This window comes from Narcine bancroftii, chromosome 13, assembly GCF_036971445.1.
Source record: "Narcine bancroftii isolate sNarBan1 chromosome 13, sNarBan1.hap1, whole genome shotgun sequence".
Classification (NCBI taxonomy): Eukaryota; Metazoa; Chordata; class Chondrichthyes; order Torpediniformes; family Narcinidae; genus Narcine; species Narcine bancroftii.
Window position 1 is genome coordinate 15751635 of NC_091481.1, and position 11726 is coordinate 15763360.

Consider the following 11726-nt stretch of genomic DNA (forward strand, 5'->3'; position numbering starts at 1 on the left):
AAATTGCCCTGCCTTTGTTCCAATTAAATTAAGGATACACAGTAAAACCCTGGATATCCAGCACCTATGGGGATTGACAAATATCAGAAATGTGAATTTTATGGTTGCTTGAGATTGCATGTTGCATGATTGGTGAATTAATGGCGAGACATGCCAATTTTACACTTACGTATTTTCTACCTATTGATTTTCTGCAATTTATTTTGCCTGTTGCTTGAATTCCAGATTACAGTAGTTTTACTGTTCATGAATTATGTGTTAGGTAGGACATGGGAGGGGGGGGGAAGAGATAGCATTAAATATTCAAGGGACACAAGCTCCTTCCTCAATGAGACGGAGTATTTCAGAATTCATACCTTGCAACCTGCAAAGGCTGCTCACTCTGAAGAGTCTGTTTATCTGCGGCTAGATCCCATAGTGCTGGAGGGGCGAGACCAGTGTCAGACTCTTTGATTCCTACACAAAAGAATACAGTCCTTAAAAATGCCATGATAAACCATGTAAAATTACACAATAAAGAGACATTAAATCAATTCTCAGAATACAATTTAAAATTATATTGTTTTCTTATGTCCAATTCATATTCAAATTGGGAACTTGAAAAATTCCTTGTGAAGTTCATTAATGTTTGAGCCCATCTGTATTGTATTTTTCATGATTCTGGTTCAGCTCAATTTTATGATCAATTGAAACATAGTACTTTCAACTGTAGCCTTTCAGTAATGTATGGAACATTTCAGCTGATTTGCATATAACAAATTCCTGCTAAAAGTCAAGTGCTAAAACATTTCACAGATTTTGACTGTCCAGTCAATATGGATCAGCTCACCGGGGTAAACTCCCTTGTTTCTTTTGCACAAGTGCTGTGAAGTCTCTTGTACCCGACCAAGAGAACAGTGTAGCCTCTAATTAACACGTCATCCGACCACATCACAATGCAATTTCCTTCGAACAACACTGAAGTGTCAGCCAGTGATTTATGCTCAACAACTGGCCACTAATAATTATTAAAATGCACAAGAAAATATTAAAAACTTGATGAACCTCATACAAAATAAAGTAAAACAATTATAGTTTTTTTGACTATGGGCTAAGCATGGTTTACGAGATTATTTAAGCATTTTGAGGGACCTCACAAAACCCAATGTTAACCCACAAGTTTGTAAAGCTAGCTCCATTTGCCAAAACTATTTTAAAATACAAACTAATTGCTATAATTTCACTGAAATCTTTTCAATTCATCTATCAAATCAGCCCAAATCCACCTCATGAAGACTAATGCATTTTTTTCATGTACCAAATGCATCAACACAATTTGCCAGCATTGGAAACAAATTAAACGTACCAGTCAATTCATTAATTTTCTTGAGAAGCTGTTGAATGTCATCTTCCACTTGCTTGATCTGTCTGGAATAGGTACTCTGTCCCTATAAGGGAAGAACATGCAATGCTTTGTTGCAGATTCTAAAATGAAATCAATTTAACTGCATCTGACACCCAGGATTAGCAATGATGTTAGAAGAATCAAACAAATTAATGTTTCCTAATGATTTTAGGAACACAATATTTCTACATTCATATCTTCAGACAAACTATACTCAAATTATCAAAAATAGAGAGAGAGAAAAAAACAAACAACTACGATTTTTTTTCCCCACTGATTAAATCACTCAAATATGATACATACCTCTTCATAACCTATCTGTTGAAGAATCCCAGACATACCCAGATCTGATTAACTAAAAGCATGCCTTAGCCAATGTGCATATTCATCGGGTTTGAATTACAATCCACATGTGCAGCCAACAAATGTGTAATGTCATCCTTTTTACGCAGTTGCTCTAGATGTAGAATGACTTGTTTTTCATCCAGTCCCGTGGGTTCAAAGGGGCTAAAAAGGACCTTGTGGGGGACATGTCATCTTAGTCATCATTCTCTTTCCAGGCTGCCTCAAAGTGGATAGTAGGAAAGAGAAGATCAACTTATTTGACCTGATGTTTCTGGATCAGGTTATTGTTGGTGAGTGAGCATTATGGATCATTGACTTTTTGCTGCAGTCCAGTTCCACTGCCAATACTACTCGACAGAATGTTACCGTAACTGCTGAGGTGTGCACTTGCACACTGAACATGGACAATTAGATTGGACTACGAGGATTTGGCTTCCTGAAGACTGTTGGGTGCATTTTATGGATTTTGGGCGACTGATCATGAAAATCACCTTTTTCTCTCACATACCGATTTTTAGATATTATTTATTTTTGTGATTTCTTGTCATATTTTAAGTCTACTTCAAGCAAGCAAACCCATATCTTTGAAAATTCATTTTCTGCATTCACACTTGGACTTCTTCCCTGCTGATCTTGGTTTCACCAGGACATTGCAACCATGGAAAAGCAATATCAGGGCAACTGGAATCCATCAAATGCTGGCCAACTATTGTCAGACACTGACATGCAAGTCCAAATGAAAATCAACGGCAAAACAACTTGAGGTCAGTTGAACTAACGCAATGTGTCAGCGTCATTAGTTGATTAAACATGTTAAATTCAATAAAAGTTAATTTAATGTTTCTCCAACTTCCTACGCAATACAGTAAATCTGAAATTATCTCTGTGTTCATCTTGAAGTTGTTTATCATAATCCCCAATTTCTTTTCAGGAAGTGAGCCTTTTGAAAAAAAAAGGAGTTCAGCGTTATTTAATCTTGTGATATTGCAGTTAAATCTGATCTTATCCTCACCCAACATTCACAAAGCAGCTGTAAGTGTAATGTTTGGCAGTGATGCTCCCATGTACAACAAGTTTAGTAATTTAATTACAATTGAGATTATGTGAATAAAGAGCTAATGACTTAAATTTCCCACAGAAAAGTAACTATAGATCTGAAAGTAGCTACACAAATACACGAGGTGGCGAATGAAAGCCAAAGCCACTCTTGCCCTTATTGGTCAGGATATTGAGTAAGGAAGACGCGTTGTAACTGCATAAAACTATGGTTAAGCCACACGTGGGATTATATAGTGCAATGCAATTCTGCTCACCACATTACAGATGAACACTTTGGTACAGAACATATTAACTAGGTGCTGCCTGGATTCAAGGGTTGAACTATAAGGAGAGGGTAGACAAACCTTGTTATTTTCTCTACAGCTTCAGAGGCCGAAAGACCCGATAGAAGTTCATAAAATTATGAGAGGAGTAGACAGTGAGAATCTATTTCCCAGGGTTTAAAAAAAGTGAAATACTAGAGATCATTCCTTTCTGGCAAGAGGAGGGGGTAGGCAAGTTTAAAGGAAACATATGGGTTTTTTTTTTAAATTTTATACACAATCAGAGAATGGTTAAACCCAGACGGAACAGATATTACAGTCATGCTGAAGAGGCTTCTATGTAGACACGCAAATATATTGGGAATAGAGCGATATGGATTATGTGCGAGCAGTTTAATTTGTTCAGTTCAGACATCATTGGTCGAAGGGCCTGTTCTGTGCTGCACTGTTCTAAGTTAAATAATAAGCTATCATAATGGCCTTCAAACACAAATGGTGAATAATAAGGTCAGCAACTGAGTGTGAGCATAATACTTACATAGGTCTTCAGGAGGGCAATGTCTCCTTCATCCAGTGCTGTAGTTCAAACAAGGTAAAACATAATTAGAAACAAAAATACATTACTTACAATAAAAATAATTAAATTAATCACTATATTAATATAATTATTGGGGGCTTATATAGAACTCTCTTTCTAAGATTAAAGCCCAAAGAAAAATATCATAGCACTTGAACTTAGTTCAGCTCAAGAACTCAGGGAACTCTTAAAAGAAAACAGGAGAAAAAAAATAAAGTAGGCTTACATAGGATAGATAGAGGTATTGTAAAATCCCTGTAATCTGGAATACAAGCAACTGGCAACCCCAATCAATCAACAACAAAAAAATTGAGGAGTTAAATGAGGATATATAAGAATTTTAATAAAAGTTTAAAATTGCAAAAGTCAATGTTCTCTGAGGCAGCACACAACCCCTTGTTGAAGATGAGAGCAAACATTCAGCCAGCAGAGCGCCCAGGTGGAGCCCCATCCACAGCAGCTGTTTGAATAAAGTTTCAATAAAGTTGTGTTTGAATAAAATGGCACTACCAGGATGAAGAGCCACTGGGATGACTCTCCCAAAGTTTCTCCCTATCCCTGCCAAGTAAAGAGTCTTTATCTTTAGTAGTATTAAATATACAAGTTAGACCTTATCTTGGGGAAGAGATGGTTAATTATGATGGCAGCAGCATCAGCGACTGGGGTTTGAATTTAAATTTGCATTTTGTAAGTTTTAAGAATTACCTGAATAAAGTGAACTGTACATAATTACCATAGAACCATAAAACATTACAGCTCATAAATAGGCCCCTTCAGCCATTATAGTCTGTGCCAAAACATTTTTTCTTTGCCTAGTCCCACCAACCCTTGTCCAGTCCATAGCCCTCCATACCTCTCCCATCCGTGTACCTATCCAAATTCTTCTTCAATGTTAAAACTGAGTCCACATTCACCACTTCAGCCATCGCTCTCTGTGTGAAGTTCCTCTGGTTTGTCTCTCACCTACCCTTAGTGGAAAAAACCTCTCTACATTTACTCTGTCTTTTTCCCTCATAATTTTGAATAAGACTATCAAATCTCTCCTTATTCTTCTATGCCCCAATGAAGAAAGTGGATGTGGAAGCCATGGAGAGGATGAAGAGGAGATCCAGATGCTGCCCAGACTACAGTCATTTTTTTTTTCCAAATTACTTCACACTTTGCCCAGTTTTTTGACTCTTAAATGGTTTATTCTTAATGCTGGTGTATTAGTTAGGTATTGCATGTCTCAGGCAACCGGAAAATTCTCTTATCCAGCATCTACCAATCCTTAGGGGTCAGCTTCAGAGGGTTTTACCGTATAAAAGATCAGATATAGAAAGGGGAAGGGATATAGGAGAATATGCAACAAGGATTCCATTTAAAAATATCAAGACTTTCCTAACCAGGAGAGAATGATGAGCATTGAGGATACAGGTGTGGGTCAGCTGAGATTTGGTGCAGTCATCAGAATAGGGAATAACCTCATTCACATCAGATAGAATAAGGTGGGTAGAAGTCCATTAGAAATTGTTCTAGGATGGGCTAACAAAGGCATGGATAAAAATCTGAAGGGCAGAGACAGTGAAATGAACTGGAAATAAGAAGACAATAATTCTTAATTATGATAATCAAAAATATCTGAAGACAGGCAATGGCTTTAGTCTTCCACAAACTGTTATGTAATTTACTATTGGATGTCCACAAATAGACTGATATTTAAAGATTGTGAGGAATCAAGAGTGAGGGTAGTGAGCTTGAGTTTGATGTACAGTAAAATCCCCATTACCTGGAATTCAAGCCACACACAAAAAAAATTGCAGAAAATAAAGAGGTAAAAAATATGAGTTTAAAATCAGCGCCCCCCAGCAGTCAGTTCGTTAATCCACTCGACTCACAATCTCAAGCAACCGGCAATTTCACTTACCTGACATCTACCAATCCCTATAGGTGCCGGATCAGAATAATCAGAATTTATTGTCACAAAATTCAGTATCTTGAAGCAGTGTCACAGAGCAAACATTCGTATTATGAACCATCTTACAATAATAATATTAAAAAAAAATAGGGCACGAAAAGTAAGGCCGTGTCTGTGGTTCATTGATTATTCAGGAATCTGATGGCAGTGGCGAAGAAGCTGTCCTTGTGCTGCTGAGTACTCGTCTTTAGGCTCCTGTACCCTTTTCCCCGATGGGGGAGAGGACATGGCCTGGATGGTGGAAGTCTTTGAGGATAGAAGCTGCTTTTTTAAGACACCACCTCGTGTGGATGACTTCGATGGAGTGGAGTGTGGAGCCTATGATGTCGCAGACTGAGTGAACAACCCTCTGGAGTTTTTCCCTATCCTGAGATTTGGTGTCTCCGTACCAAACGGTGATGCAGCCAGCCAGTGTGCTCTCCACAGTACACCTGTAGAAGTTTTCAAGAGTCTTCCACGTCATGCCAAATCTTCTCAAACTCCTCACCAAGTATAGCCGCTAGTGAGCCTTCTTCATGATTGCATCAATGTGGAGGCTCCAGGACAAATCCGCAGAGATGTTGACACCCAAGAATTTGAAGTTCTTGACCCTCTACACTACTGCACCCTCGATGAAGACTGGGTAGTGTTCCCCTAACTCCCTCCTGCAGTCCACAATAATCTCCTTGGTTTTGATGACATTCAGCACAAGGTTGTTGTTGTACCACTCAAAGAGCTGATCTCTCTCCCTCCTGTACACATCCCCATTGCCGTTTGTGATTCTGCCAACAACTGTGATGTCATCAGCAAACTTGTAGAGAGCATTGGAATTGTGCCTGGCCACATAGTCATGGGTGTCTAATGAGTAGAGCAGGGGCTAAGCACACATCCTTGGGGTGCGCCTGGGTTGATAATCAATGAGGAGGAGATGTAGCTTCTAATTCCGTTGAGAAAGTTAAGGGTCCAATTGCAGAGGGGGGGGGTGTACAGAGGCCCAGAAATTATAGCTTCTTGACCAGGTACTGAGGGAATAATGATTGATCCAACCACTCAGTCTGACTGCCGTCGGCTCCATGCAGATTTTAAACAGCTTTTAAAAGAGTCTATGGTGGTTTTATTTAAAAATACTGCAACTACGGGGCCTGGGGCCAAGATGGCAACCCTTATGCTGGCAGCTTCCATGAAGAATTGCGGACTCCAGGGAACTGGAAGACTGGTGCAGGGCACCAGAAAACAGGGAGAACATACCCTTTTTGAGGAGAAGCAGAGGAGACAACTTACCTGATGCTGACCATTGTGGTGGATCAGTGAAGGTTTCTCCAGCTGAAGAGCAGTGGGTTCTTGGCCATTTGAAACAAGTAACCCACGCAGGCTGTGGGCTTCTGGCGACTGTGGTGACACCAGGCAGTGGCCAGATCAGGTATTGGAACAGAATGCAATGGGGTGCCAAGGGCACTGAAGGGTTCCTGATGGGTGTCGGAGGTTTCGATCTGGAGCTTGGGCTACTGATGGTTTGGACTGGACTTTGTGTGGCTGCAGCAGACGTGAAGGCAAATCTACGGACATTTGGTGACTCTGAGTGGACTCTCTTTTATTTCTCTTTCTCTGACTGCAAGAGGAGATTCAGGCAATTTCTGCCTATGGCAAATCTGTCTGCCTCATAGCAGACAAAAGCAATTTCCGTGTAATATTGCACTGTTTTTATTACATGACAATAAAAGAATCTGATCAGAATGGCACTTAATCGTCCATACTTAACAACACTTAATGAACAACAGTTCCAGTTTATTATCATATGTTCCAATGAAAATAGTCATTTTGCACATTATCCAGCAATTCAATCTAAACGTGTACAGCAAATAAAACACAATCGAGTTACATAGGGAGATCCGTTTGAATAAAGCAAAGGCAATATTATTTTGCTCATGTTTGGTTCATACAAGAGATTGATAGGAGCAGGAAAGAAACTCTCCTTGAATCTGGTGCTGGGTGGTTTCACACTCGTGAATCATCTTCCCAACAGAAGGTTGGAGAAGAGAATGTAGCCAGAGTGGAATGGAACTTAAAACATAAGGGTGAAGTAGCTGCCCATTGTGAACATTTTTCCTGAACATATTTATTTTACTTTCTGATCACATTTCTCATCCTGCTCATCAGTTATTACTGTTATCCCTTCTGATTGAGTCAAAGATTATCTCTCCTCCTTCACCAGTCTGCATCTTTTGTCACAAAGTATCTAACACAGTGAGAAGGGATAACTGACAGGTTATCTCTAACCTTTGTTCAGCTAAGTAAAAAGTACAATTTACAGAGTGGGATATCAGGAATTTATTGGATATAGTAAATGAAGTGTTGCACTTTGGAATGTCAAACCAGAGAAGGGCACACACAGAAAAAAGCAGGGCCTTGGACAGTGTTGTCAAACTGAGAGGTGCACAGTTCACTGAAAGTAGCTGCTCAAGTGAGAAGCTGGTGAAAATGCCACACTTGCTTTCATTGGATGGATGTGAAGTACAAAAGATGGGAGCTCATGATTCAACTGTACAAGACATGGGTGAGACCACAGTTCTGGTCATTCAATTATACAAAGATAATCAATTAGATGGAAGGGGTGCACAAGAGATTCAAGAGGATGTTGTCAGGACTAGAGGCCTTGAGTATCGGGATAGGTTCGACAGGATGGATCTTTATTTCCTGGAGCACAGAAGAGAGAAGGTTGTCCTTATAGGAGTTTATAAAATCACAGTATTTTTTCAGGGGCAAACAACTCAAAGTTTAAAGCAAGAGAATTAAAAGGGGATCCAAGAGGCAACTTTTTCACGGTGATCCACATATGGAACAAATTGTCAGAAGAAATTGGAGAAGCGGGCACAATTTCAACATTAAAAAGACATTATAACAGCTACAAGGGGTTATGGACCAAGTGCAGGAAAATGAGACTAGCCCAGAATGCCAAATGGTGAATTGGACCAAAAGACCAAAATGTCCTACTCTAGGACTCTCAGAATGGAGGCGGCAACAAATGAAAGGGGTTTATGTGGATAATCTGCATTACAGCAAATAAAAATTGAATTCTCTTTTCATTTCTCAATAAGTAACAATGAATTTCAGAACTAGTGAATTATGTTTGACATGATTCCCATCATTACATTACAATGTTGGGTTGTGGGGTCAAAAGCAACCATTTAAACAATAGGATGGGTGTGATGTTCCTCGCCACTAACATCAACAGACACCCCCTGCTTCACAAACCAGATCCCCCTCTAAAACGTTCAAGGCTCACAAGTGCAGGTCATGCAGCATCCGTGGGGGGGAGGGTAAAGGGCAACTAACGCTTCCTGACAACGCGATCAGGTCCGAAACGTTTATTGCTCATTTTTCCCCAGGACTTCTTTTGCATTGCACTAGACCCCAACATCTGCAGATGCTCTTATTCCACCGCAAGGCCCAACCCTTCCGCAGCCCTTAGTCTCTCGTTAAAAAAAAAATCCTGGCTCCTATTCCTCACCTCGGATCGGCTTATCTTCTTCTTTTGATTCCTCTTTAGCTTTACGCTGATCACTTCCTAGATAATCCGGCATGACTGCGCTAAAATTCACTCCCTGGCTTCACCAGGCCCCACCTCACAACAGACACCAGGCCACCAATCTGACCCACCTCCCAGCACGCCCCATTCAAGAAACAGCCCCACCTCCCAGCATGCCCCATTCAAGAATCAGCCCCCACCTCACAACCCCATTCCAAAATTAGCCCCACCTCCCAGCATGCCCTATTCACGAATCAGCCCCACCTCCCAGCATGCCCTATTCACGAAACAGCTCCACCTCCCAGCATGCCCCATTCGTGAATCTGACCCAGAGGTTGCTGCGTGGAAAATCCAGAGCTGTTATCAACAAACAATCCACGGTACCGAACATTGATCTTGTCCATCTCTTTGTATTTGATTCTAGCGCCGTCATTCTGGCTTCCAGCCAGGGAGGTAACATTTGTGGGTTATCAACAATCCTTTCCCTCCCTTCACAGATGCTGTGGGGCCTACTCAGCAACCTGGGCTTTTCTTTATTAAAGGTTTCTGGAATTCTAATGTTTTCCCTCTCGACTCAGGAAAACGCACTTCCAATTTGCGCGAGACTTTTGCTGATAAAAGCAAGTTATTCTATTTAATTTGCTGACATTACACTGGACAACCAAGATTTTGCATCCTGTACACTTCTGGGTGGGTTTTATGGACTTTGGACCGCTGATAACGAAAATAACATTAACTTTTTACGTCACGTACCTTTTTTTTAGGTCAAAGCTATTTCTGTGACCTACTGTTACATATATTGCCCACAAAACGAGCTGTTTTGGTCAGTCCACCATTCCTGGGCCTATGGTCAGGGCAGGTGCTGTGCAAATGTTGTCTAAAGCCTTGAGCATGCTTGGAAGGCTTTTAAAGATAATTTTCTTAGCAACTACAGAGCCCCAAATTACATCCATCTGATTGACAACATTCTTCAAGCAGAATCTTCATGAAGTGCAACATGTCATTGAAAATTCATTTTCTGCATTTGCTCTCGGGCTTCTTCCCTGCTGTCAGTCAGTGATACGGTGAAAAGTTTCACCAGGACATTACGACCATGGAAAAGCGATATCAGTGATATCAACTAAAATCCATCAATGCTGACCCACTATTGTTGGACACTGACACAAGAGGCATCAGATGCTGAGTTCAAATAAAATTTGGCACCAAGACATTTTTAAATCATTTGAACTAATGCAGTGTGTCAAGATTATTATGCAATTAAACATGCCAAAATCAATAAAAGTTCATTTAATGTCTCTGCAACTTCCTACATTATACAGTAAATCTGAAGTTACCTTGACATTGTCTATCATAATCTCCATTTTTTTCCAGAAAGCAAATCTTTTGGGAAAAAAATATTGTCCAGTGTTATTACAGTTGGGCTTTAGATTTATGTGTTTTTGACCACGTGTCTTCAGTGCGAAGAAAATAGCTAAATGAGAATTGGCAATTGGGCAGCATGGTTGGTGTAGTGGTTAGCGCCAAGACTTTACAGCACCCGTAATCGGGTCCGGACTGGGGTTTGAATCTCACGTCTGTAAGGAGTTTGAATGCTCTCCCCATGGGTTTTCTCCGGGGGCTCCAGTTTCTTCCCAACATTCAAAAACGTACTGGGAGTGTAGGTTAATTGGGGGTAGGTTTGATGGCACGAACTCGTGGGACAAAATGACCTGTTATTATGTTGTATTTCTAAATAAATAAATAAACAGGGCCAGGCATATCCTTCACATCACCTTATAGTTCCCTGAACATTCTTCTAAAGTCTTAGAAGTGGCTGCAGCAAAAGTGGTTATGATCTTCTAAACTTTCTAAGTTGTTAAAAGTTCCAAGCTAATTGAAAAACTATGAATGTTATGCCCCATTTAATAACAGACAAAAGCATACCTCCTTATATTTCTAGTTTGGAACCCGAACCCCAAGATAAACAAACTTAAAAGCTTGTTGGATAATTTTTTTGACCAAAAATAGACTTTATTCACAATGAATTATTTACAAAGGAAAAACCATTCAGAGTATCCCACTCTTAATTTCATATTCACACATTCCTGTTTATATCATTACTAACACTGTGCCACCTTGCCACTTCTCCCCATCCCCCCCCCCTTTTGTTTGAAAAACCTCTTCATTCTCAGCCTGAAAATGGTAGGACTCTAGACCACACATGTCAAACTCTGGCCCATGGGCCAAATTTGGCCCACGATATAATTATATTTGGCCCGCAAGATCATTTCAAAAATGTATTAGAGGTGGCCCACACTGCAGCGAGAGCCGATGCTGTTTTTTGGTAATGTCACCCCCACCATCCTCTCCCTTCATTGCACATCCTTCCCCATTGTAACACGAGAAATTGTAACTCAAGAAGTCTGTCGATGTCATCAGCTGGCAAGCCAGTTGGAAGGCTCCCCGCACAACCAGTCACTTCTCCCACCTGTCGAGCGGTGCGGCGGATGGGCGAGCGCCTGTGATTTCCTGTCGGCGCGACGGGCATGGCAGGCTGCGCACGGACCCCGGGCAGCGTGAGCCCCGCGCGACTGGCACCGGACGGCCCTTCCACAGCGCGAGCACACTTCTCCCGGTCGCCACGGCCTTCAGCGCTT

General features: G+C 40.8%; 1 protein-coding gene and 1 long non-coding RNA gene across 2 annotated transcripts in view; one reads left to right on the forward strand and one right to left on the reverse strand.

The window, feature by feature from the left end:
• psmc2 (proteasome 26S subunit, ATPase 2) overlaps positions 1–9241 on the reverse strand; it is a 30251-nt gene extending 21010 nt beyond the window's left edge. The window contains exons 1-4 of the mRNA XM_069910015.1: positions 9073–9241; positions 3590–3627; positions 1346–1427; positions 357–456 (exon numbers count right to left, since the gene is read on the reverse strand). Coding sequence (XP_069766116.1) covers positions 357–456; positions 1346–1427; positions 3590–3627; positions 9073–9145 — 293 coding nt within the window. The 5' untranslated portion in view covers positions 9146–9241. The remainder of the gene's footprint in view (positions 1–356; positions 457–1345; positions 1428–3589; positions 3628–9072) is intronic.
• Positions 9242–9398: 157 nt separating this feature from the next.
• On the forward strand, positions 9399–10429 carry LOC138748433 (uncharacterized). Its single transcript, XR_011348030.1, has 2 exons — positions 9399–9470; positions 9588–10429. It is a non-coding gene; the product is annotated as an uncharacterized lncRNA (long non-coding RNA).
• The last annotated feature ends 1297 nt before the right edge of the window (positions 10430–11726 follow it).